At 40.3% G+C, this 24,462-nt stretch overlaps 1 protein-coding gene across 2 annotated transcripts in view; it reads left to right on the top strand.

The window, feature by feature from the left end:
• Positions 1-7,881: 7,881 nt before the first annotated feature.
• The window catches only part of mdga1 (MAM domain containing glycosylphosphatidylinositol anchor 1), a 221,418-nt gene continuing 204,837 nt past the window's right edge, over positions 7,882-24,462 (top strand). For both annotated transcript variants that reach the window (XM_075462887.1, XM_075462877.1), the window contains exons 1-2: positions 7,882-8,426; positions 9,598-9,687. In XM_075462887.1, coding sequence (XP_075319002.1) covers positions 9,621-9,687 — 67 coding nt within the window. In that variant the 5' untranslated portion in view covers positions 7,882-8,426; positions 9,598-9,620. The remainder of the gene's footprint in view (positions 8,427-9,597; positions 9,688-24,462) is intronic.

Here is a 24,462-nt window from a genome sequence, read left to right as displayed (position 1 = left end):
AATGATGCAACCCCCCCCCATCTCCTCACTGAGCACACCACCCCTTGTCTGAGCCCATTTCTGCTCGCTATCCGATATCGGATGGGAGGAGGTTATGAATTATCGAATCCCAAGGGCAATGTGCCTCGTCGCCAATTACCCAGTGAAAAATGACCCCATCTTGGACATAAGTGTGTGCGTTTGCACGCAGATGTGTGAACGGGGTGGGTGGAGAATTTGACACGGACCGGCTGGTGTCACACAGTTGTGGAAAGCTACACCTCCTCTGTCATACACACTCACATACTATACACAAACACACATGTACATTATGACTGATGGTGGTTATTTTTTCTCTTGTTTGTTTGGGTACGGTAGTGCAACAAATGATCTGTCAGCTTTAGAGGACTGCAGAATTTTTGCTGTTATTACACACGAAGGATTGGTGTTGATCAGTTTTACATAACACTGCATGGTTTCAACAGACAAGAGACATTTTACCAAAACAATACTAGAGCATACTTTTTTGGGAAGCAACATTTACGAGCCATCTGCCAGTGGCACACTTTGGTAGGATTAACTGCCTGTTCTCAATTTTTAAACTCTGCAGTTTCATTCATTAATATAATGGGTAATAGTTTGTATCTTTAAAATACTCTCCCATAAGCACTGCCAATTAGACGTAGCTGTCAATTTGTCAAATTGTCAGCCATCTCTCCAAAGAAGCTGGAAGAAAGAACTGAACAAACAGGGAAGAAAAAAAGTACCATTAACTTGCAGATTATATCCACTGTGCAGAATTATGCAGTAGTGATTCATGTCCAGGGTCAAAGACCATGACATGTCAGTCATGCCACTGATGAAGTACAACCCTGAGGACCATAGTGATGGCTTCTAAACAGTGTGATCTCATTGCAATATGAATAGATAGCTTACTACTTCAGACACTCTTTTCCATGCCATTTACACACATTTTAGGTTTTTATGTGTCTTTTATAGACTGTTGAAATGGAACTTAATCAGCATTTGTGGGAAATATGCCCATAGCCACAAAAACCTTATATGATGGCTGCATATATTTTGTGCAAATTATGAGATAGCACCATTATAGTATAGTGTACAGTGCTCCGATGTTCTTCGGAACAAGCTCTGTTTGACAAGTGATTCATGTTGAAATGGCATTCCAAATGGTTATGCTAAAAGTACTTGGCAGGGTCATCTTGTCCTTAACTTCCCAAATGGTCATTTTTGATTTTATTTCTAAGGGAAACAAACTAACTAAGTAGAAATTCGGAGGTTAAAAAGAGAATAAGGTAGTGCTATATATTTTTTTTCTCTGAATAAACAGATTCCCGCCCCTCTCACAAAAGTGGTTGTGTTGTCACTAAGTGGCCACTAATGGTCTGGTAAGGCATGTTTAGCACTTAATGCTCACGTTTCGTACTATGACTTATCATTTGATAGTCCAGAAAGATAATGTTCTTACCATATATTAGTTATTAGAAAGCAGACATTGAAATAAGATTAACTCTCTTCACCTACATTGCAGTAAACTCTCAGCACATAAATAATTTGAAAATTCCAAATGTGAGCATGTTTGCATGACACATGAAAAAAATACATTAGATCAGATATTGCAATTGGAGTGTATGTATAGCCCAGTCAGACTCAAAAGGGTTTAGGCACTCTAGATTTTTGCTTATTTTTGTAAATCAATTAAAGCTTTGTATATCAGTGCTGTTGTTTTTCTTTTGAGTCTTATTGCTAAACACTTCAGAACTTATGTCAGAAAATCATCCCTTTGAGACTACATGTGTGGATGCTCAAGCTATATCCAGGCTGATTGCTCTAAGAAGATCCTGATTTTATCATTTTCAGGTGTCTTAAAGGCGACTGTGCAGTGATTTTGGTTATACTTGCATGTACAATGATCTCCCACTGAGAAGATTAGAGGCAGCAGAAAGTCCCATCATTTTCTCCTGCAGCACTGTGCCCTCAGACGTTCTTTAGTCAGTAACTAGATTCTGTTCCTGTACTGAATTGTGCATGTGACCATACTGACTGCCTCTCTAAGCAAATATTCATGTTATGCAAAAAAATAAAAAGTTGAAAAGTGAAAGGCAACTCTCATTCCAGGAAAACATTGAACATCTTTAGAGGTCTGCACAGTCACCTGAGACCTGCAGTATGTGCTTTGCTGTACATATAAAGCATCATTTGTTCTCTGCATATATGTCTTTCTGAGTCATATTTAAGGAAAAAACTTTAAATCAAACTTTAAATCAGAGGGATTGATGCCCAACTCTTCAGAGTAAATAAAGGTGAAGTAGTTTATCCAAAGCCTGCCATTTTACAGCAGTTTGGTCCCCCTTTTTTTCCTCATTAGCTCAAGAACAGCATTCGAAAGTGATTGATGGCCTCGTGCCCCTAGTTTTTTCTCTTTTCTTTTTCCTTTATCAAAGTCTTAAAGTTGTTATTTACCATACACTGTCAGAATTCTCTCTCTGTGCCTCCATCTTTTAGATGTCCCCTTTTAATTAGTCTTTAATTATTCTTTGGGATCAGTCTTGCATTTTGTCTATGTATAGATGTATGAGATGTCTCATTCATATACCTGTTATCACATCAGTGTTTAACAGAGTTGTATTATTATTGTCTTTTGCCCAGTGTCTCTGTCACACAGACACACACAGACACACCCTGAATGCACAATGAAATTATCAGCAGTCTCAAGTGTATCTTTTCTGTCCATTTAGCTGTTTCTATGTGGGGAAGTGCTTGGCGCTGAATTACAGTACTTTGAGCTCTGATTGAATTACACTGATGGGAGCATCAATTACAGAACATGGTACCAGAGACAATTTTTAAACCAAGCACCTCAGATTATTATGTCATAGTGTGCTGTGCTCTGATAGAGTGCCAAAATAGTAGCCTCAGCAGATCAGTGCATTTGAAGGCACCACCAGGGATTCTATTTATCTCAAGATGCTCCTACTGGGAATGTTTCTCAGAACAAGCTCTATTTCACAAGGTTTCCATTTTCAAATGTTCTATTTCCAAAGCTCCAAACATGCTATCAACTGGATATTCTTGCAGTACCATCATTTTCTGAAATTCCATACAAAATGTACAAGACACATGAATGACTTTGTCCCTGTTCAGTACCAGACTATGACACCAGTATTCCATCATGCCTCCTCTTCGTTTGCTGTACCTACATATGTGTAGCATTACGTGCAGTCTAAAGTATTTTGCTGTTAGAAAATGAAATTGCAGCATGCAGACAGGGTCTCTTTTTCTCTGACTCTTCTTCTTTTTTTTAATAATTTTTGGCCCTGCACTTGTACCCATTTTGAGTTGGAAATGCACATCGTTCACATTAAAGGCTGAAACTGTGTCAGTGTTACCCTTCAGTACGAAGTAAATTAGGTGGCAGTTTGATGGCTGGGAAATAAAGTCTTACCTACTTTTTACTTGATTCAAAGCATCTAAGTTATCAGCACCTTATCATTAACATCAAACATGTTGGTACAACTAAGGTTTTGGCAGGTGGTTATCTGTGAAGTACACTCAGCTAATGCCTCTCTAGTGTCCACAGTGTGTAGCAGCGGTACACTTGGATCGAGAGATCTTCTTTGTGATGGCCCTCTGTCACTGGATCAATTGTTGCAGTAAGAGTTCGAAGGTTTGAAATGGTACAAAAAGGAGTTTGTACATTTCTATTGGAAATCTATTGGTCTTGTTTATGATTTCACATACCCATTGATAGTGTACTTCCAGCGCATCGGTGCTTCATTCTACTGCAACAAGAAAATCTTACAATTTAAACTATTTTTTCTTTTTTTTCTTTAGAGCAGATGTGCTTTACTTGACTGAAATGAAACATCCTACCATCACTATTGGGTTATATATTCAAATTCATCTGGATTTTCCTTGAGGTTTAAATGACGATTTTTGAGAGCTGGCTATTTTTCTCACTGAATTAAGTTATGTTAAATTTTCAAAAGTACAGATAGTTTCTTGTATCTCTATTCTTTTGGATTCCACATCAGAACGGAGAAGAAAGCATAATGTGAGGTAAATAAACTACTGTATGCATTGATAAACTCATACAATATCAATACGACTTAAAATGGATATGGTCTACCAGCAGGTATACACAGGAACATTCACTCTGTGCTGGATGACATCTTATCCTGTGAGACTTTTAAAAATGCCTGTGTCACACAAACAGAGCAGATCCATCAAGTTCTTTAAAAGTGGTAAGTTCATGTGTGAATGTTCAGTATTGTTCAGCTGGCTTGTTGCTCGCCCTGCAATTATTCCTTCTCTTATCTGCAATTCTTGAAAGAAATGAAGCAGTCTCATGTGGTGGAATGAGTGCGTGTGATATGTTTATGTGTGGCACCTACCCAAAGTTGCTCGTACAACATCTTGTCTTTTGAGATTCCTAGCCTTAAGCAGGAATGATGCACTCTCAGCAAGACATGCCAAGACGGCTGGATGTGGCCCAAAAAGAAGGGGAAAAAACTAAATGAAAGAAGGAAGGAGATGCTTGAGCCAGATCCCAAGATTTTTGTTTGCTCTGACTGAAAAATTAATTTAAGTCGAGAGTGCTAAGTAATTAGAGTGTCTTGATTCCGTTTAGGAATGTCAGAACAAACCCCAAATGTTTACTGTTCACTGTTGCCCAGAATTGTGGAAGTGCTCAAAGGTTTTTACCACAAACTTTTAATGCTTATTGTTATTGCCATAACAATAAGCATTAAAAGTTTGCTTCTCTAGAAATTTGCTCCAAGTAATCATAATTATCATTCAGCTGAATAATCACAAAATAACCTTGAAATAATTCCGAAATGCACAGCACTATGTGTAAAATTCTTGAGTCATCCCCCATCTCTTCATATGTTGCCTCAACAGAGCCAGACTTCGTAATCTTTTGAAGTGGTCACGAGGAATAGTTTTTTTAAACGTTGGCTGCTTTTTCACTCCAGTCATTTCACTTTCTTTTGCTTGTGAAGTCACTTAACAATGATAATTCTCACCCGAATTGATCACCCCTAATCATTCAAGCATGAAAAAGAACCTACTCAAGAGACAAACCAGTGTGGTGTATACATTTATTAGACAATTTAGCAAAGAACCAATTTTAGATTTTGTCTTTAGGCACTATGGCAGCTGTTCACAAAACCTTCTTTGATTGCACATTTCAAAAATGTCAAAGATAGTAGTTTAACAAATAGTATCTTTGCACCAGCAAGGTGATTCCAAAAGAGCTAATAGCTTAAAACTTGGCACAGCTCCCTAAATTTGATTCAACTTGACAGTTGGAGGACAATAGAAGGGCTTCAAAAGCTATCTGCTGCAGATGAACAGTATCTGAAAGTTATCTCTTTAAGAAAAGGGAAAAGATTCCGCAGAGATCGGACAAAGGAACAGAGAGACGCATGTGGACCTTCAGTTGATCCATCTACTATTCACTGAAGCCTCATGAGGAATGGTCTCAATAGAAGAGTGTTTGTCAAGAAGCCTTTCTTAAGGAAGAGAAACAGGGAGAAAAGGCTGACGTATGCCAAATAACACAAGAAGAGAACAACAGGTCCTATGGAGCCCAGACCTCAACATCATTGAAGTGGTGTGGGATCATCTTAACAGAGACCGGATCGAAGGGCAGCCAACATCCAAAGAAGAGCTTTGGAATGTCCTTCAAAAAGCCTGGAGAACTCTTCCTGAAGACTAGTAAAATAAATTAAAAGAAAGGTTGTCAAAGATCGTTCAGACTGTGTTGAAGAATAAAGGTGGTCATACCGAACATTAACTTTCGGGCTCATTAGAACTGTAAACGGTTTTTGCCTTACATACTGTATTCACCTTCATCTTTGAACATGCTTCAGTAAATCGCTGCACCTTCTTCTTGTTTTCCTGGTTGTGTATAAAGAAACGAAACAAGGCTAAAGACTCAGACTACAGTGCTGTATACTACTTTGCTCTGCCAAAATCATTTTTAAGACTTACAAAAAATCATACAAAAACAGGTTAAATCAGTCATTTCAGTATTTGCCGTGTAACATTTCTTAATGATTAGCACAGAAAAGATTTGTTAAATATAAATATTCCACTCTAGAAAATGTCTTTCAGACTAGTGTGGGATTAATTTGCATTGACGGTCTCGGCAGCACCAACCACATAGAGTAGAAAGCATTCATGGTGGCAAAGACCACTTTGAAGTTCAACATCAGAGACTCTGACATCCTGCAGAACAGACAGATGGACTTTTGACAGGAAGGCCGTGGGCTCTAATTCCAGACATTAACGTGGGCACCTAGAAAAAGAAAAAAGAGCTTCACAACCTCAACTACGGATCTACCTTTTAGCAAAGCATATAATCTCTAGCTGCACCTGTGGACCTTAGCAACAGTCAACAACTGCGTGCGCACACAGTTGTAGGTTAAACCAAACAGGAAGTAACTACAGGCAGTGATGAGTCATACAGAACAGTAGGACCTTTGGTTAAAATTAGAACTAATACCACACACATTGCAGGTCAGAGTGTTCTCATATTTGACGTCAGGATGTGAAAAAAATACAGCACATTATACACAATAAGAATGTCTACATTGGTTGACTCTTGCACTTTGCTGTACACTGAGTTCAGACGTTTGCAGAGGTCTATGAGAAATAAATGCTGTATCATGTGCAAAGATTATGCTGTAAAACAAATTCCAGCTGCATTGTATATGATTTAGATAATAAGCAACAAATCAAATATCCTGAGACTGCAAAATCTGCAAAAGCAGGCTAAAGAAAACATTAACTGAATAGAAATGAATCTTCAATGAATCATCAAGGTTATGGCAGGGATTTGTGTCCTTTGCCACACAGATTAATAAGAATAAACAGAGTCAGTCACAACATAAATGAACTGGATAAAAGAAATAGAGCCTGGATGATGGTTTAAAATCTCCACGAAGGACTCTGCCACATTATTTACAGGCTGACATTCTAATCCAACCAAACCAAATGGCTCTTTTTGTACAGCTGGTTCCTTTTGTTTGTCCTTATTGTACATTTTCTTCTCTCTTGCTGTTCTTTCTGGTCAACTACCGTGAAATAAAGAAGAATTTTCTTATTTGTATTCTGCAATGTACATGGAGAAAGTTACTGAAGTTAAATGGTTATTTCTTTGCTTCAACGCCAGGTTGCTTGCTCTACTCTAATATGTAGGCTGTTTGATCATTTCAGAGCCTTTCCCTTTATCCAGCTGCACACGACGTATAAGAGCCCTTTGTGCACGAATTTCAGACCCAATCACCATACACGGTTACGCACACGCATGCTTTGTGCACACGCTTGTCAACCGCACAAGCACCCCAGTATAACTGTGATCTGAAACACGCCCTCCTGTGGCCTCAATTGGAACTCACAAATCTGATGTGAGACTGAGTGCTCGGCAGTGTAAATCTGTGCGCGCTTAAAACAGTCTGTGCTCGGGGGACTTGTTCAGCTGCAATTTGAATGTCATAAATAATTGGTCCACGCATGAAGGGTGGTAGTTTTTAGGGGTTCAGACTTTAAACAACAACGACAAAAACTTTCAGGATGTCTTCCACCGCTATATTGGCACTGCAATGTGCATTTGCAACACAAAGAAAACAGAGCAAAATACGGAAACCAGGGCACCCCTTCGGCGGGTAGAAACAACCTGTGGCGCCCGAAAAGGGCGCGCAGTGGAGCGCAGTGGTGGTCTTTTGACAACCTGTTCAGTGTGGAGCGGTGAGGCTTGAGCGCATCTCTGTGGAAGCCTCTGTCCTCCGTCCTCTCCCTCTCTCCATCCCTCCCTCACTCTTTCCTCACAGACAGGGGCGGTCGTTCTCAGTCTGCGCACATTCCACTTGGCCAGCGTCTGTCGGAGTCCACAGACACAGAGCTCACTGAACGAGCGAAGAGGAGCTTATTTTCAGAGCGCATGAAATAGAGGGAAATCACTAGATTTTCATCGGTCACAATTAAAGAGGGAGAGGCAGTAAAGCCGTTTTAACCACGCCTTTCATAGTAAATAATCCATATAATGGGAGTTAGAGAATAAGACTCTTTTCTCAAGTGGATTTAAGAGTTTTGCAGAGAGGGACTCCTGCATCTTTGGGAAGAGGGACTCTGTGGAATCGGGCAGCGGTGAAATTCCGCAGACCACTTCTCTGTGCTTATAGAAAAAGTTTAATAGGAAAAAACTGTCAGAGGTCTTGGAGCTCCAAAAACTCCACGCTATAACTCTCCGGGAATTGTGGAGCCCTATTGGACGCTCATTGGAAGAGGATATATAACTTTTCAACTGGTGTTTGTGGAGAGGCACGGAGAGCGGAGGAATTCTCGCTGCTGAGCGGGGAGGAGTGCGCGCAGCGCAGGGCAGCTCTGTGAACCAAAGGAACCAAAGGACCATCGCAGACAAGGTAGAACCGTGGCAGTGAATTCCTTTCGAGGGCATATGATGTCTCCACTTACTTGAAATTTTGCGTAGAATTCCACAAACTATTGCACATCGCGCAATGATCAGTTTGACCAAATATCAAAGTTGATCACCCCGGGAATATGCCCATCAGAGGCATTCAAATTGTACGATTGCAAGTATAACCCTCTTTACAAGTATCGTTTTTCTATCACTGTGGGAAATGTAATGGTCTAGCAAATAGCCAGAATAAACATGCGTCATAATAAAACTTTAATCACAGCCTGACTCATAACGGACGGTGATAATGCAGCCGGCTTCTGACACAAACGTGTCAAACGTCGGGGGGAAATCCTCATGTTCGGCCAGAAGAGTCACACAAGAGGGTCCATTATCTCCTGACTTCAGCTGCCTTTCATTCCTCTTCCTCGGCTTCCATACAGGTTTCAAACCGTGCAAAATAAATAAATAAATAAATAAATATCAAATATCAACATTTCCCAGAACAGCTGTACGACAGTGATGATGATGTTGCGTTTTTGACATCGTGGCTGGGGGCAAAAATAAAAAAATAAAAGATACAAAAAAAGAATCTTTTTCCGGAGAAGTCGACCTGTCCCCTGTCTTCAGATGGGGCATCACAGGAATAATTGCACCGACGTGAATGACAGGTGGTGTGTGTCCATTTGTGGGTGTTTTGGGTTTAAGTGCACGGTGACCCCACTTGTTGTAGTTAATCTCTCATGAATAGTAGGCTACAGTCTAATCCTGACTCCTCTCCTGTCCTGACTACACCTGCACATCCATGTGTATCAGCGATAAGAGAATGGGGGGGTTAGTCAAAAACAGCAGACCTCTACAATCCTGTCAATCTCCAATTCACACAGCATCACTTGTAAGCTTTGTATAATCCACGATTTCGTGATTGAATAACCCGTCCTTTAAATTGAATGAGGCGATGTAGGCGTTGCGGCGGAGGCTGGATTGTTCTGTAATGTTATTTCCACGGCTTATGGGGTTGAAGGAGTCATAGCTGGACATGAAAAAATAATTTTAAGCACCTCTTCTTCCTCTTTTGTAACATCCACTCAGCTGTTGCCTCTTGTTTCACACACATTTACACACTTTGCCCCTCTGCGCCTCCGTTTTCACCTCCACATTCCTTTCTCTCGCAGGTTATGACGGAACTGAGCTGAACATGGAGCTTTTCTGGATTTTGTTTTTTTCTAGTGTCTATCCTCTTGTCAGGAGCCAAGGAGTTTACGGTAAGCGCATTACAGTCTTTTTACTCGTGCATTCCCATCATAACACAAATACAAACTTTTGAAGTTCAGTTGTATTTAGTCAATGAAGAGAATTTATTCTACTCTAACTCAACTAAGGACTTTCCTGTGCACCGTAGCCTATTGTCCGTGTGGCCTATAGGCAATACAAATAAAAAAAGCATTCACACTACAGCGAGAATAGTTTCAGGTAGATGGAAAGCTAATTATCTTGTAAGGGAGATATTTCTTGGATGTATCTATAGTTTTTTTTAGTTGTTGTTGTTGTTGTTGTTGTTGTTGTTGTGGGGAAATACACCCACTTCAAAGCCTGTTTAATTACCTTCTGGCAGAAGTAAATATTTTCGGTCAAAACTGGGTAGGCCTACATTAAAATGAGAAGTAGGTCTAGCTAAATTATATGAGCGCTTTTTTACACGCTTCCGATGCTTGTTGTGATTTGTGTCATTAGATGATTGCTGTTTAAGGTTGTTGTTTTGAAATGGATAAGAATTGTAGTTTTGCAAAAACAATGTAGCTTTCACGTTATTCCCTGCTCACTGAATCGACAAAGCACACACATACTGTGTTTGTTTTTCTCAGTGTCTTTGTGGGGACTCAATGATACAGTACATTCCCTAGTCCCTAACCCCTAACCTTAACCATCACAACTGAACTCTTAACCCTAACCCTGACACTAAAACCAAGTCTTCACCCTCAAAAATCACTTTGGACTCAGTTGGATCCCCACATTTAAAAATGTCCCTATAAGTAGGCGCCCTGTCAAGATGTGAGGTCCCCATTATGACATAAAAACAAACTTACACAGAAACACAGGTTTTAAAGTGAGCATAACAGTGGCAGAGCTCTCTGAGATGGGGCTCATCTCTGTCAGGTTAAACAGGGCAGTCACTCTATGCTTTTGAGGATAAGGCTGAGATTTGTTCCCCCTTAAAACTACAGTCCCACTGTATCACAGAGGCTCAGTTTCTCTCCAGCGACAGGCGCCCGGCCAGACATGCTTGCCCCTGTCCCTTCAGGCAAGGCAACCACACAAACTGATCTGTCAGCTTTGATTCCTTGATTTTGATATTTCAAGGCATGTGGCAGCCATTGAAAACAGGCTCTGTTTAGTCATAGTTGCATAGAGTGCGGTTGTCATATGCGATCCGGCAGCCTGCCGTCACACCGAGAAATGCTGACAATCTGTCATTTGCTGAAGCATACAGGCCTGTGGAAAAAGTCCTTGCTAACTAATCAGGCTTGTACTACTGATACTTCACACTTCTGCTGACATGTCTGTATGAGTGTAAACTATAATCAACTTACACTGACAGTTCTCTGATATTTTCTTATCCTATATCTTGTGTTGTACAGTAAGTTGCCCATTTTTGTTTCCATCTATAATACTGAATTGTTTGCTTTATTCAGTATTAAGTTGGTTTATGTGCCACTCCTACCTGAATAAAGTACAATGTCTATGTGCAAAACTGGTGTTATAAGAAATCTACAGAAGTCTTTTTTTCCCCTCTAATCAGTTTTTATAGGAAATGTCAAACACAGCTTTAGACTTAAAGAATGACTTTCTTGAGATTATACATAGTTTGGTCCATAAACATTGTCTTTGTTTTTTTTTTAGACGTCTACCTGAAACATTTTCAAGTGACATTTATGTATTGAGAAGAGCCTAAAATGCAAACCGTCATCTAAGATTTGATAAGCTATATGCATACAGCTTCCTCTCACTGCCAGCTTTGTTCAAGTTTGACAGTGTGTCCCCTTCATGAAGTGTTTTTAAAGATATGCCATCCTGCTGGAGAGTTTAACCTTGTGCATTCTTGTTCTCATTTATTTTTCACAACAGTTGAATAAAACTGTTTTGTGTTCTCTTTAGGCCGATACGCTGTCATGTAGCATTGTGCTTCATAGGTTTTATCCCAAATGTGCAGCGGGCTGAAGCAGATATACACAGCATGTAGTGGTTGTGGAGGGTTCAAGGATATTCAGTTTTTTTGTTGCTGTTTTGATGATTGTCCTCTGTGCAAGTGCTGCGTTTCAGGTCCTGCTGAGGGAATAAAAGCCCCAAGGCTTTGTGAGAATGGTTCTGGCCAGCATTTGCAGCCACCATGTTCCCAGGTGGACCCTTTAAAATACCTGTAGCAAATGTTTCCTGTAGGTACATCCTTATAGCCGAAAAGAGTCATTCAGTGAGAGAGCAAATTGCCTCACGATTTGCAAAACTGCTGTAAACAACATGAGTTTGAAAGATCGGGAAGAGAGCCAACGAGTTTGGCACGCTGTATGCAGATATGCATAAAATGGTTTCTATCACTTTGGAATTGTTTAGCACTTGCTCTAACAGACAGATGCGACTCACCGTCCGTCGGGAGCTCGACGCTGAAGTGTGGCTGATTGATGTCAGCGGTTTGGACGGCTGCGAGGTTCATTTAGTGTAGCCTTCTCTGGGGTGTGTTTTGGAGCACATGTTTTTTTGTCAGCCTGTGCGAATCTGTGTCTGCAGGTGTTCGTGTGTCTGAGTGTGCAAAGTGAGCAAGCTCAGAAACCTCGGAGTCTGCATGTGTGCGCGTTGGTGTGTGCAAGTGTGAGTGGGACGTGCAGACACACTTTTCTTCCCTTTGCAACAGTTTGCTGGCTCAGCAGGGACTTGTAGATCGGTCACTGTTTCTCTTGCAGCAGTTTTGTATTGATTGCACTTCTTTGAATTCTGATAGGTTGTCAGAAAGCTTGTAACAGCTGTCTGTCACATTGCAAGTGGGCAGACGCCAAGGAAATGTGATGCCATATTTCAAGGGAAAAGGAAAATCTGCACACCATATGTTTGGTAACAGCAAGCTTCGTTAAGTCTAAAATCCACTATATTATGTCTTTTTTTTCGTTACAGTCGTCTCGTCTCTGCTATTCTATTTTCTCCCGAGGGATAAACTTTTTCTATGCATCCCCTCAAAGTGATCACAGTGATTCTGTTTGTGCATTCAGCATGTGGCAAACAGCAACATCCTAAGTGATAAGAGAGATTTTCAGAAAATCTCAAGAAATTCTCACTGTCTGGATGTTCCTCCTGATCTGAGGGAGTCAACACAGACAGAGTGTACCAGAAAAAGTGTCTCACCATCTTTGTGGCAGTGCGTCACCTCACACTGTCTGAGCAACAGAGTTCACTGACACCAAATTATTGATCGCTTGACAAAGTCACACAGCACTATTAGCTGGTGCTGTGGATGGAATCCAGACTACATTAAGCCTGCAATACGATGCTTCATTATATGCTTGTTAACAGGAAATTTAATGAACTTAAATCAATGAATTTGCTCAACAGTGCTTTTTCATTTATTTATTTATTATTTTCTTAAGACTTGAGTATGCCCCTTGCAGCGGTAGCGGCAGAAGAGGTGAGGCCTTGCCACTGGACATACAACAAAGCATCACAAGAGTGAAAAAGTTTGATGTGGCCAAATTTGGTACAAATTTAGCATCACTTTAAAGATGTTCCAAAAGGAGGAAAGAAAGGCCCACGCCCTGAGTATCTCTCAGTTTTTTTCATTTAATTTCCTTTGCCTTCTTCGTGACTTAATCTGGAACGTTACTCACTGCAGTCAGTTATAGAAGTTAGTACTTTAACTTGAGCACTATGAAATTTGAAATACTTGTCAAGCATTTACTTTTTCTTCAACTGCACTTTCATATGATCAGACAGAAGCATCAACTCATTACGCTTTGATTGTCCCAACTAATATAGCATGGTTTGTCAAAGGCATCAGTTCGGTTCATGATGCTGATCAACACTCATGCAACCGGTTGTTTTTTTAATTGAGAAACTGCTGTTTCATGTCACATTTGCAGACAACTGGTCAGCTTGTCAGGGTGGATGGATTCTAAGGTCCGGAAGCCACCAGCATCTGTAGAACTACTAAATAAGACAGTGATAAGAAGTGCAACTAAAATGATTTAGGATTGATTTAAGGATTGAAAGAGGACCACTTTTTGCTTTAAAGTCATGCACACAACAATTACAATCCAATTATTTATATTCTTAAATTAGCCTTTCCTTTTTAGAACTTTTGTTACTTTGAGAATATTTGTTGCAATTTCCTATTTTTGAATGCAAGACTGTTTATACACTGTGGGGATGCCACCACAGATGAAAAAGACCTGAGTGCTTCTTCCACCTTGGCTGCAGCTGCATGGCTTTAAACGCCAGTGACCCAGAAAGAGTTAATTGCAGGTTCAACAGGCCTGGCCACCGTCTCCCCTGTGACTTCAACTCTTCCTCTCTTCACATCAGCACTTCTTGTTTGTGTCTCTTGCTGCTGAGTTTATTTGGAATGCTGAATATTGCCCTTTTCTAATAAGCATCCATAATTTATTGGTGGCTCTGAGGCAAAGGAGGATGAGAGGCTAGGGTAGGGCAGACAGTGATAAAAAGAGACTGAAGCATTAAGCTGGAGATGATGGTAATCTCTCACCTCCCACATTCTGACACCCACCATGCTCCTCCTACTCTTTATCTCTTTTTTTCTTTTTAAATATAATGAATATATATTTTTTGCCATCGTGTTGGTGCATATACAGGATTTTCCCAGGTGTGCTCTCTGTAGTGTGTGTATGCATACACAATACGGCCGTGTAAACACGGAAATACAAGCACAGACACACACACACACCTTACACACTGAACACTCCTTACATGAATGTGATCAGTAATGTCAACAGATACTGGGTGTCCTTTCTTTTTGCAGTACTTTTAATTAAAGATTGAAATTGGAATTTAAGCATTTCTGCTCAAACTTTTTTTCTGACTCACTATTTAGATAGATAGATAGATAGATAGATACATGTATTTTTACTGCACATTTGTGTTGTGGTGCAGTTTAGCTGTTGCTGCCTTAATATTATTAGGGTTGTATTTTGAGAGGATTCCCATATACAGTACAATTGATGGCCTTTGTTTTGATGTGCACTCACCCGATTTTTTTTCCGCTTTTTTGCCCTTCATCCTCTGCTCCCCTCCGTTCCTCTCTCCCCTTTTTTTTCCCCTGCGTGGCTGACTGGATATTAAAGCCTGACAACATTTCTATTAACCCACAGGTCAGCAGCAGAGCCATAGGCCCATGGCCGAAGTGATATGTTGACGCTGTTTTACACTCGCCTTGCTACCTGGGGGTAAAGGATAAGAGAACTAAGACAACACCTTGAGAGGTCTGATTCATCACCCTACCTTCCACAAGATAGACTGAGCCCTGGGTGGGAACACGGCAGTTGGTAGAATTGGGTAGTTTGGCCGATCAGGGCCCCCAAGTGAGGTTTGATAGTAACACACCCAGACAGTCTCTTGGTGTAGTGTATAAGTATCTGTTTTTTACCAACATATTTGGCTTCTTTGCTCCGAAACAGGAACGAGACAGAGATCAGCAGAGGATAGCATGTCAAACTAAAATATAGAACAAAGAGAGCAGGGTAACTTGTATTATGAAGAAACCTACCGATGTTGAACGCACTTATTGTAAGTCGCTTTGGTTAAAAGCGTCTGCAAAATGACCGTAATGTAATGTAATGTAAAGAAACACTTTCTGCAGTGAGAGTTGAATTAAGATTGATTCCACTTTCGCTTCAGCACACTGAATATGAATCTGGAGGCTGCTTAGTTTAGGATACAGCTCACGTAGTTGACATAAACAGTATATTATTATATGTTGTTACTCTTTTGTGAAAATATCGATAGAGTTTTATGGTGGATCGTTCACTGAACTATGTCGCTGCAAGGACTCAGGAAACCGTTCCCATCAAAAAACATTGCAGGAGTGTAACCAGGGGCGAAGGTAGACTCTTTTAACACAGAGGAGGTGGGGTGTTTTTGCTTAAATGATTTTATACTCACAACAATTAAATGGGCTATAGCTGATATGCTCTATACCATCAAGTGGTGGAAGAAGAATTCAGAAGCTCTGGGAAAAGTAGAAAAGGAAAACTCTTACTCCATGAAATGTAAAGGTACTAATGAAGATTTAGTTCCTGAGAATCTTATACTATTGAAAATTTGATCATTTCATAGTTTTTTATCATCGATTGATATAAAGGTTTTTTATTTTCTGTGGTGCCCAACTAATGCCTATAAATGGATGCTGCTGACAGTTATGTCCCCAGACCCATCCACTGGTTACTTCTCTCCTCTGATTGGCTACACCATATCCTTGTAAAATGCCCTGCTGAAGCCTATTATTGATTTTCCTGCTTGCAAGATTCATTTTGGATTTTAGGAGACACAAGGAGGCAAATGTTAGCATGTTGGATTGTATGATATTTCTGTTTTCTGTTAATCATTAGCACAATACCACTTTTGCAGGTCTCGCCATCAAACAGCTTGATTCACTATCCTCATTCTTAAGGGTAGTGATTGAAGACTGACAGGCTGTTTGAATCCTGTTATCTATGTTCCCAGTAAAATATTTTTACTTTCCACTTTGAAGCTAAATTAAATCAAAGATAGAAGTATGATAAAAAACAAGTTACATGTTTAGCATCACTGCCTGCTCCAGCAGAGTACGTCAGAGTTGAATTACCATGAAACACATTAGAATAACATTGCAACCCTTCACTTTTTTGGAGTATTTTCCTGGCCTTGCATTTTTTTCTTGTGGATGATGACGCTCTCGCTCATGCAGATCACAGTCATGTGTACAAGGTAGCGGCACGCACAGTTTTCACATGCACACACACACATGCATGTGCAGAAATATCTGTCACTTGCTGTACTCACCCTCCGCTGAACTTGTTTCAGTATCTCACTCTGACCCACTCTCTGACCCGATCTAACACACACACACACACACACACACACACACACCTCTCTATAGATGAGAGTGGTCTAAGAATATAACAGGATAAAGATGCCTTGTAGGTTGGAAAAAAACTGTCGGGGAAACTCGTGTTCCTCTGGCATTATCAAGCACCTCTTACTGGCTCTGATTCAGGACGAAACATTTGTGTGTGTGAGAGAGGTGTGTGCCTTTATGTATAATTTTGGGAATGCAGAGCATCTTTATATTTTGATTAAATCTGAAATATGTTATTGCATTGCAGCTGCATTTTGAATGTCAGTATTTTTGTTCACATAGAGTGTGAGCCTCTTGTCTTTACAGTGAGGCGTTATGAGCTTTGTGTGTGAGTGAGTAAGTGGAAGTGTGTGTATGCTGTCCGTTTGCATCCATGGTCATGAGAGGGAGGGAACATTTGGTGTCTAACTTATTCATGAAGGCTACAGGACGGTTGTGAACAGTGGTGTGAACATGGCTTACATCAGTGACTGCCCGCCTCGCTTTGCACTTCTCTCACAGTGTCACTTTTTCTTCTTCTCCTCTTTTCTTTTTCACGCTGCTTCCCTTCGTCTTCAGTACGCATTTTTTTCCTCAACTTCTTTTGTTGTTTAAGGGTTTTTAAGTTTGTGGGAAGATGAAATAATCTCAGAGAATGGATGCATTTAATTTGTTTCTTTTGGTATTGCTTAGCTGTTTGTTTCACTGTGTGTTTTTATTAATCATTCATTTTTGATAGAAAATACTGAATGTCATTGGTGAAAAAAAAAAAGACTCTGAAATGATGATAGTTGCTGTGTGATTTGTTCTATCTTCCTTTTTGGTTTTGTGTACAAAAAGTACATGACCTGTAGGCCACTGGTCTCTGTGTCACCCCAAAGCAGTTGTAGTGTCACAAAATCATGCCTTCATTCTTTATTTAAGCTGAGTAAAGAGAAATGTTCTGCCTTAAGATGATTCAATTGCAAACAATCTTGTAGTGTTAGAGGACATTTGTTGAATGGAGATGGAATTTCATGGTTCAGTGTCTAATATTTTAAATATTGATGTAAACATCTATTTCAGTGTAATGTTCTTATTAGAGTGCAGTGTGTGGGTATAGTACCTCAGAGTTGGGTTATTGTGATAACAGAATACTTTTCATTTTAGCTGTTGCATATGGATTTATGGGTGTTTCCCTTTCAGAGCACAACATTTGTGAAGGAGATTACTGATTTGTGCTACATCATTTACCACCAACTGCCCCATTATTTACTGCATGTCTTCAACTTTGAGCCAAAGGTAGTACAAGTGTTGTGCAAAACCAGTGGTAGAGGAGAGTGTGTGACGGGAGAGAACCATCCATCCATTTTCTATACCCTCTTAATCCAATCCCAGCTGTCATTGAGCGAGAGGCGGAGTACACCCTGGACAGGTCGCCAGTCCATCACAGGGCCACACAGAGACAAACGAGACACACAATCGTGCACGCTCACACTCACTCCTAGAGACAATTTAGAGTCACCAATTAACCTGACATGCATGTTTTTGGACGGTGGGAGGAGAGAACATGGGAGAGATCCTTCATGTGTAAATCTGTTTGAAATGTTAGAAGAGGACTTAAGTCAAGTCACATTACTCTTATTTAACTGGAGGAACCCAAAGACCACCTGACTTCATCTCTTACTAGAAGGAAATGTTTAACACCTGCTGCACTACAACTTTTTGCAGCTCGTCCTGTTACGCTCCACATTTAATTTATGTTTGTTTTATTTTAACAGATTCACTATAATTTCTGTAGCAATGACATCATCATCCACACTTTTACCCACAATGTCCCTGAATGCAGAAGAATATAATGTTAGCAGATGGTGAGGTTATAGTGTTTCAATATGCATATATACATACACAATTTACAGATATCCCAGGGATGGGAGCTCGGCCAAAAATAAATAAATAGATAATAGAACAAAGTTAAACTGAAGGGGTTAAACACCATGTGAAATCAGGAGTCTATCAGATTAGAGCATATAAATCGTCTCTTTTTTTTTACCTGAGCCAAAGACTGCATCTTAAATAATCAGATTTTGGCTTATATTGCCTAATCTGTAGCTACATGAAACAAGGTACCCCAGTTGATAAATGACAGGGTCCTGATTATCAGCAGCTTTTCAATTTTTGGTGACTCTACACTAGCTTGTGCTGCTGATTGACAAAATAAGCTGGGTCCATCTCTGTTTGACATCAGTTAGCCTAAGGACCTTACACGTAGAATTGGACAAGCTTATCAGTGCTGTTAATGATTTGTGACCACACATTGCTGTGCTTTGCCAGGTTTAGATAATTGGTGAAAATATCCCAGGGGAGCTAAGAAGAATAGGGGGGTTCATTGTGTGTGCAAACTCCGAAGCATACAGGAAGCAGTTGTATCTGTTTGTTGAAACTTTAACTGTTACCTTACAGAAAAACTGCACATAGCAAATGACTGACGGGAAAAACAGCTATTCTATGATTTCAAGAGTGGCAGGAAGCACACGTTCTGCTGAGCCCACAGGATTTTTGTATCACATATGTTCTGCATTTCCTCGTGGGGCTGCTGAAAACCCCCAAACAACAACAAAACAGCCACAGTTGCTGAAGTTGGTCCTGTCCAACCGAACTTTCTGACAGCAAGAGGGAATCTACAGTGGAATTCATCTTTTGCTTTGACACTCGTCTGGCCTCAATTATTCAGTGATGCGTGCAGCTTGGAGAACTCACCCTTTTCCTCTTCCTTAAACTTTCTTTCCCTCAAAAGCTAAGTTCTCTCCTCCCCTTCCCCAGCACATGGTGGTTTTAGAAAAAATATTTGACACTTAAAAATGTTAAAAATTTGAGCTTGCTGCTCTCATACAATTGTATTCGGTTTCTGCCCATCTCGGCTGGTTCAGAGGAGATGGTGTATAATCTGCTGGATATGTTGAAAGTCGCCATGTTCCCAGTGTAGTAATTTCCCTGCCACACATCATGATCCGTCTCTCCTCCTCCCCATTCTGTCTTTATCCATCTACTAAACTTTAACCTGTCAAAAAAGCTGTTTTTGTCGTCTTCCTCTTTTCCTCTTTTCCTGCCTCTCCCTGATCCTCTTTTCCTTCGCAGCCATCAGTATCCTTTGCATGTCAAATAAAATTTACTGCTTTCCATCCTCTTTCCATCCTAATTCCTTGTCTTCATGCAAACCCTCTCAGCAGATATGAACCTTTAACTCTCCTCATCTCCCTCACTTGCTTCTTCCCCCTGCTCTTTTCTCACTATCGCTCTCCTCCAAAGCCCTGTCATCTTCTCACTATCATCCACCAATTCAGTGGCAAGCATCCACCCACCTCTCTCCACTTACTGCATATATAGGACATGGCACACACTGTCATTGAAAGCTGCAGAAAGGCTTTCGGGAGGCAGGGTGGAAGTCTGACACAGGGGAGCAAGGAAACAGCCTGGGTTAGCCTCAACCACAGGAAATGAGGACACAGAGTAAGATGCATCATTTGGTTGCTTTGTGGAAGTCTGAATGTTTTCTAAAGTAGGCAAAACAAATAGGAGGCTATAATGTTACAGTAGATTCAATTAAATGCTTTTTATAAGACAGTTCAGTTTTAACTCGGATAATTTACATTATTTATTGAACAATAAAAAATATGTTTATGTATTTTCATCCATAGTTCACACTGCCCAGTTTCCACGGCCTGAGAGTGCTCAGTGGTGCAGATCGCAGTGGGAGAAAAAAATCCCAGTGGCAGGAAACTGTATATCTCTTTATGTGAAAAACAAAGTTGTTAAAATCTTTTTGTTTCTCCAGAAATTGCCAGTCAGAACATTTTTTAACATATATATATATATATATATATATATATATATGTTTGTTTGTTTTTTTCTGCTGCATTGTTAGGTAGCATCTCCACATTTCTGACCCAACTGTTGGCAGCAGAGTTGCATTATGAATAATGCAAAAAAAATGCATAGAAAGCCTCAGGTTCTGCTGCATCTATCCTTTGATACTTGCATGGCTAAATGGGTGGTGAAAAACACGATGTAGCTGATTCAATTTGGTTTGATTGGTCCTGATTTCCTATTTCCCTACGTTTCAGCTCCTTATTTGTGTTCACGTCCCACCTGAAATGTCAAAGATCTATTTTTTATTCATAATGTCAAAGTTTCAGTTTTTCCTCCTCAATCTTTGTCTCCAATGACGTCACAGTGCACCCTTGGGTTAAGTTGGGTTAGATATAAGTTGAAGAAATTCCCAGTGTAGCAAGTTTGTAGAAATGTATTCTATGAAGGCAGAAAACTAATGAGATCTGCTTTTTCCACTAGTACATATGAGAATATTATTTTAAACTCAATCTCTGTGGTGCCTGTGGCTCAGTGAGAACATGCTACCCTGCAAAAAAGTAATTTCTCTACACATCCTTCATTTGTGTAAGTACTGTGAGAAAGAATAATGTATCAGGTGAATTTCTGACCTTGATTCAAAGAAACCAATATTCTAATTCGCATGTCGAACTGCACTGAGTAATTATATTTCTTTAAAATTCATGACCTGATTTATTTAGCAACAGAAAGTCCTTTTAACTTCGGGCATTTAAACATTCAGGAAAAGCTAACGCATATCTACTTGATTTTTGACTTCTAACAAAATGGCTTGGATCTGGCTCATGAATGAAGAGAACAAATCTCATTTTAAAAACACAGAGAAGGTTTGAGAGACACAGTGAGAGTGACTTTGAAAAGGGCAGGGCCAGACACAGAGCAGCTAAAAGAAGAAAGGCTTCCCTGGAGACAGAGAGGTAGACCGACAAGCGGCTTAGAAAATGAAAAAGGAACGGAGGGAACAAATCACTGTGAGAGTGCAAGAGAAAGCGAGAATGAGGGTACGGCCTAAACTTTATTTGCTTTAGTCCAGACTATCGACAAAAAAAATAGTAAAAAAAATAGAAGGAAAAACAATGTCACAAGAGAATAAAAAATCCTTCAAACACACAAGTAGTTTGGTCTACATGCAGTAATAGATATTCTGACATCTTAAACATATTTGGCAATCAAGCAAAAGTCATTCGTGTGATTGACACACAATTACACAAATATAATCATTCACATACTGGTAAAATGTTTAGGTTTAGGTTTTAGTGTTGGAACAAAAAAATAAAATAAATAAATCCTACCTTGTACATTGCTGCAAAAGGCTGGGAAAACGGGCAAGAAACACAAACTGACACTGCGGGGGAGACGGAACTGGATGCTCACATTTCACAAAGGTCGGATAACATTAAAAACCGTAGAAGTGGAGGGAAAAGGACAAAGCAAAACAGAACCTAGCACACATGGACAGTAGCCTGTAAAATAAAACACAAAGAATAACCGAAACTCAAACTTTTTACTGAAAGACTGACACAGAGACAAACGTTGGACAAGCTTTTCTTTAGGCTTTGATAGTTTATAGTTAGCAGGGCAGTCTTACTGGCTTTCTTTAAAGATGCACTGAAACGAATGTTCATTTATCATTCAAATGAAATTTTTGTCTTTTTCTAAAACCATCAATCCAACTTGAACTAAATTTTCCGGGCATAACTGGTTAAAACGGCCATTTAAAAGTGTGAATTGTGGCCTTTGGTGTGAAATTGGCCACGTGACCGTGACGTCATAGTGTTGACTCCCTTATTTGCTAGTATGGCTGGCTGCGAAAATAACATACATTTGATGGACCTATATCTCATAAAGGAACCAAAATTCTGATACAAACATCAGCAGGTCGAAAGAACACACCTCTAACATTATGTGGAAAAACTTTCGTTGAATTTAAGCCACACAAATCGATTTAATATCTATATTGAAGAGGCTCTCTGCACCTTCGTATGGGTAATGGAAATGAAAGAAAGTTACCATTTTCGGCACAGGATCGGCGGCACAAAACAGCCATCGCTCCTACTACACGCTGATTATTATTAAGATGTTATCAATCAAATGACACAATAGTGTATGTTTGCTGTGGTAAACTGGAAAAGATTTGAACATGCTGGTTTCACAGATATGGCATTCTGCTGCGCTGTCTTTGACACGTTGAAACCTAACGAAGGGGCACTTTGAAATCCAGCCACTTAAAAAAAAACGTATGTGATAATAACATGGTTTTAATGTAAGCTTAATAAACAATGGCGTGGATTAACGGGTCGGAGATCCTCCAGTGCGCGGCCCCATCTGCGGATCCTCACGGGTCGGCGGCAGGGAGATGGGCACCCGGCCTCGGCACGACTGACAGCAGCCATCGGTAGGAGTAATCCACGGAGCCTCGGATGTCGTAGCCGGCGCAATCACCGGAGAGACCAGACAGCAATTCTAGCTGGATATGTGTGTAGACCGAAGAGCAAAGCGAGCAGTCCCCTGCTTCCGAGCAGCAATTCAGGTGCAGCTATCGGCAGGCGGCAGCACGCAGTGATACGACCCACCGTGCTCTCAGCCAATAGCAGTGGTCGACACTTGCCTCTCAGAAGCGAACAGTAAGCGAACATTATTATATATAAAAAAAACAAGTCCAGTAATGTCCGATCTGGAAATTTCAGACTCACCTGTCTTCGCGCCCGAGCAGTAGTTCGAGCAGGGACAGTCTCCGTCGGCACACCAGGTCCAGCGATGTCAATAGTTGGAACAGCTTCAGCTAAAAGACGTCTCTTATTCCCAACCATTCCCGCGATCTCCACATTTTTAGTGAAACAGTTGTGATGGAAATGTACGGAGCACAACACGGATGTTGAGGACACTTCAAAATCACGACGATGCCTCCGTACAAACTGTATCCACCGTGCTCTCGTCTTTGCCTTCTCCTTGTCAGCCTCAGTTCCAGTAGTTTTTGGTTTGGGAAACATGTGCAGAGAGATCCCTTCAGTGAAGCTGCTATTTTTGCAACTAACACCATTTGGCCCTCCATCAACACAATATTTTCTGCCGTGCTTTGATGTCTTAGCCATAGACGCCGCCATTACAGTTAGACTACGAGAACTTCTGTGTCAACCCTATGACGTCACGCATTAAAAAACGAATTCGCACAAAAAGACTAAATGTGGCTCCTTTTGAGCCCGTTTTAACATGACTTCCCGGATAAATTATTATCCAGACAATATCTAATTTTAATCGCAAGGCTTGGAACCTTTAGAATCAGCAGCAAAAACTGTGAAATTCCAACAATTAAAATTCGTTTCATAAGCACTTTAAGGGTTTGCCCATCCAGCTCCAACACAGGCATTAAATAAAAGTGTTACAAGTTGACGTAAATAAGTTACACATACACACCAAGAAAAAACTTGGTGTGTAATGCTTATTATTTTTTTGATGAGACAAACTCCGATTTGCATTTTGGTAGTGATGCAGCATAGTTTTTTCTCTTTATGTACTTTTTCACTCATCCTGAGTAATGCCCCCAAGGTTTTGTCCCACGTGGTAGTATCATCAGAATTTGAACGATGGCAGTCCTCTTGTCGGCTCAGAGTCCTCTGAGTCTTGATGCATATGTGGGATGTTCACATCTTGCAATTTCATTGATAGGCGCCATCTTACTACTGCTGAGCCTTCCATCAGACTCATCTTTTCTCTATTCTGTCCCTACACAGGGAGCCTTAGTCAATGTGTTGTCTGGTTCGATAGAATCCTTTGTTTTTATAACGATATGACATACACCAGAGACTACAAGTGCATGTTGGAGCACAAATAAGACTAACTTCTGTGTATGCATGTTTTCATCCTCCTTGTTTTTTCACATCATGATTACTCACAACAGGCTTTAGCCTTTGCTGCATTTAAAAAACAACAACATTTTCATTCTGTCTTTGTAGTCAAAGTCTTCATCCATTTCAACTTCATTCTTCATTCCTCCTTGTTTTTAATCTTTCTTCCTCACCCTCTCCGTTCTCGCCTGCAGCACCCTACAATGCAAACACAACCT

This window comes from Odontesthes bonariensis, chromosome 1 (assembly GCF_027942865.1).
Source record: "Odontesthes bonariensis isolate fOdoBon6 chromosome 1, fOdoBon6.hap1, whole genome shotgun sequence".
Lineage (NCBI taxonomy): Eukaryota > Metazoa > Chordata > Actinopteri > Atheriniformes > Atherinopsidae > Odontesthes > Odontesthes bonariensis.
The sequence above is the reverse complement of the archived record's forward strand: the minus strand, read 5'-3'. Positions and strand labels throughout refer to the sequence as shown.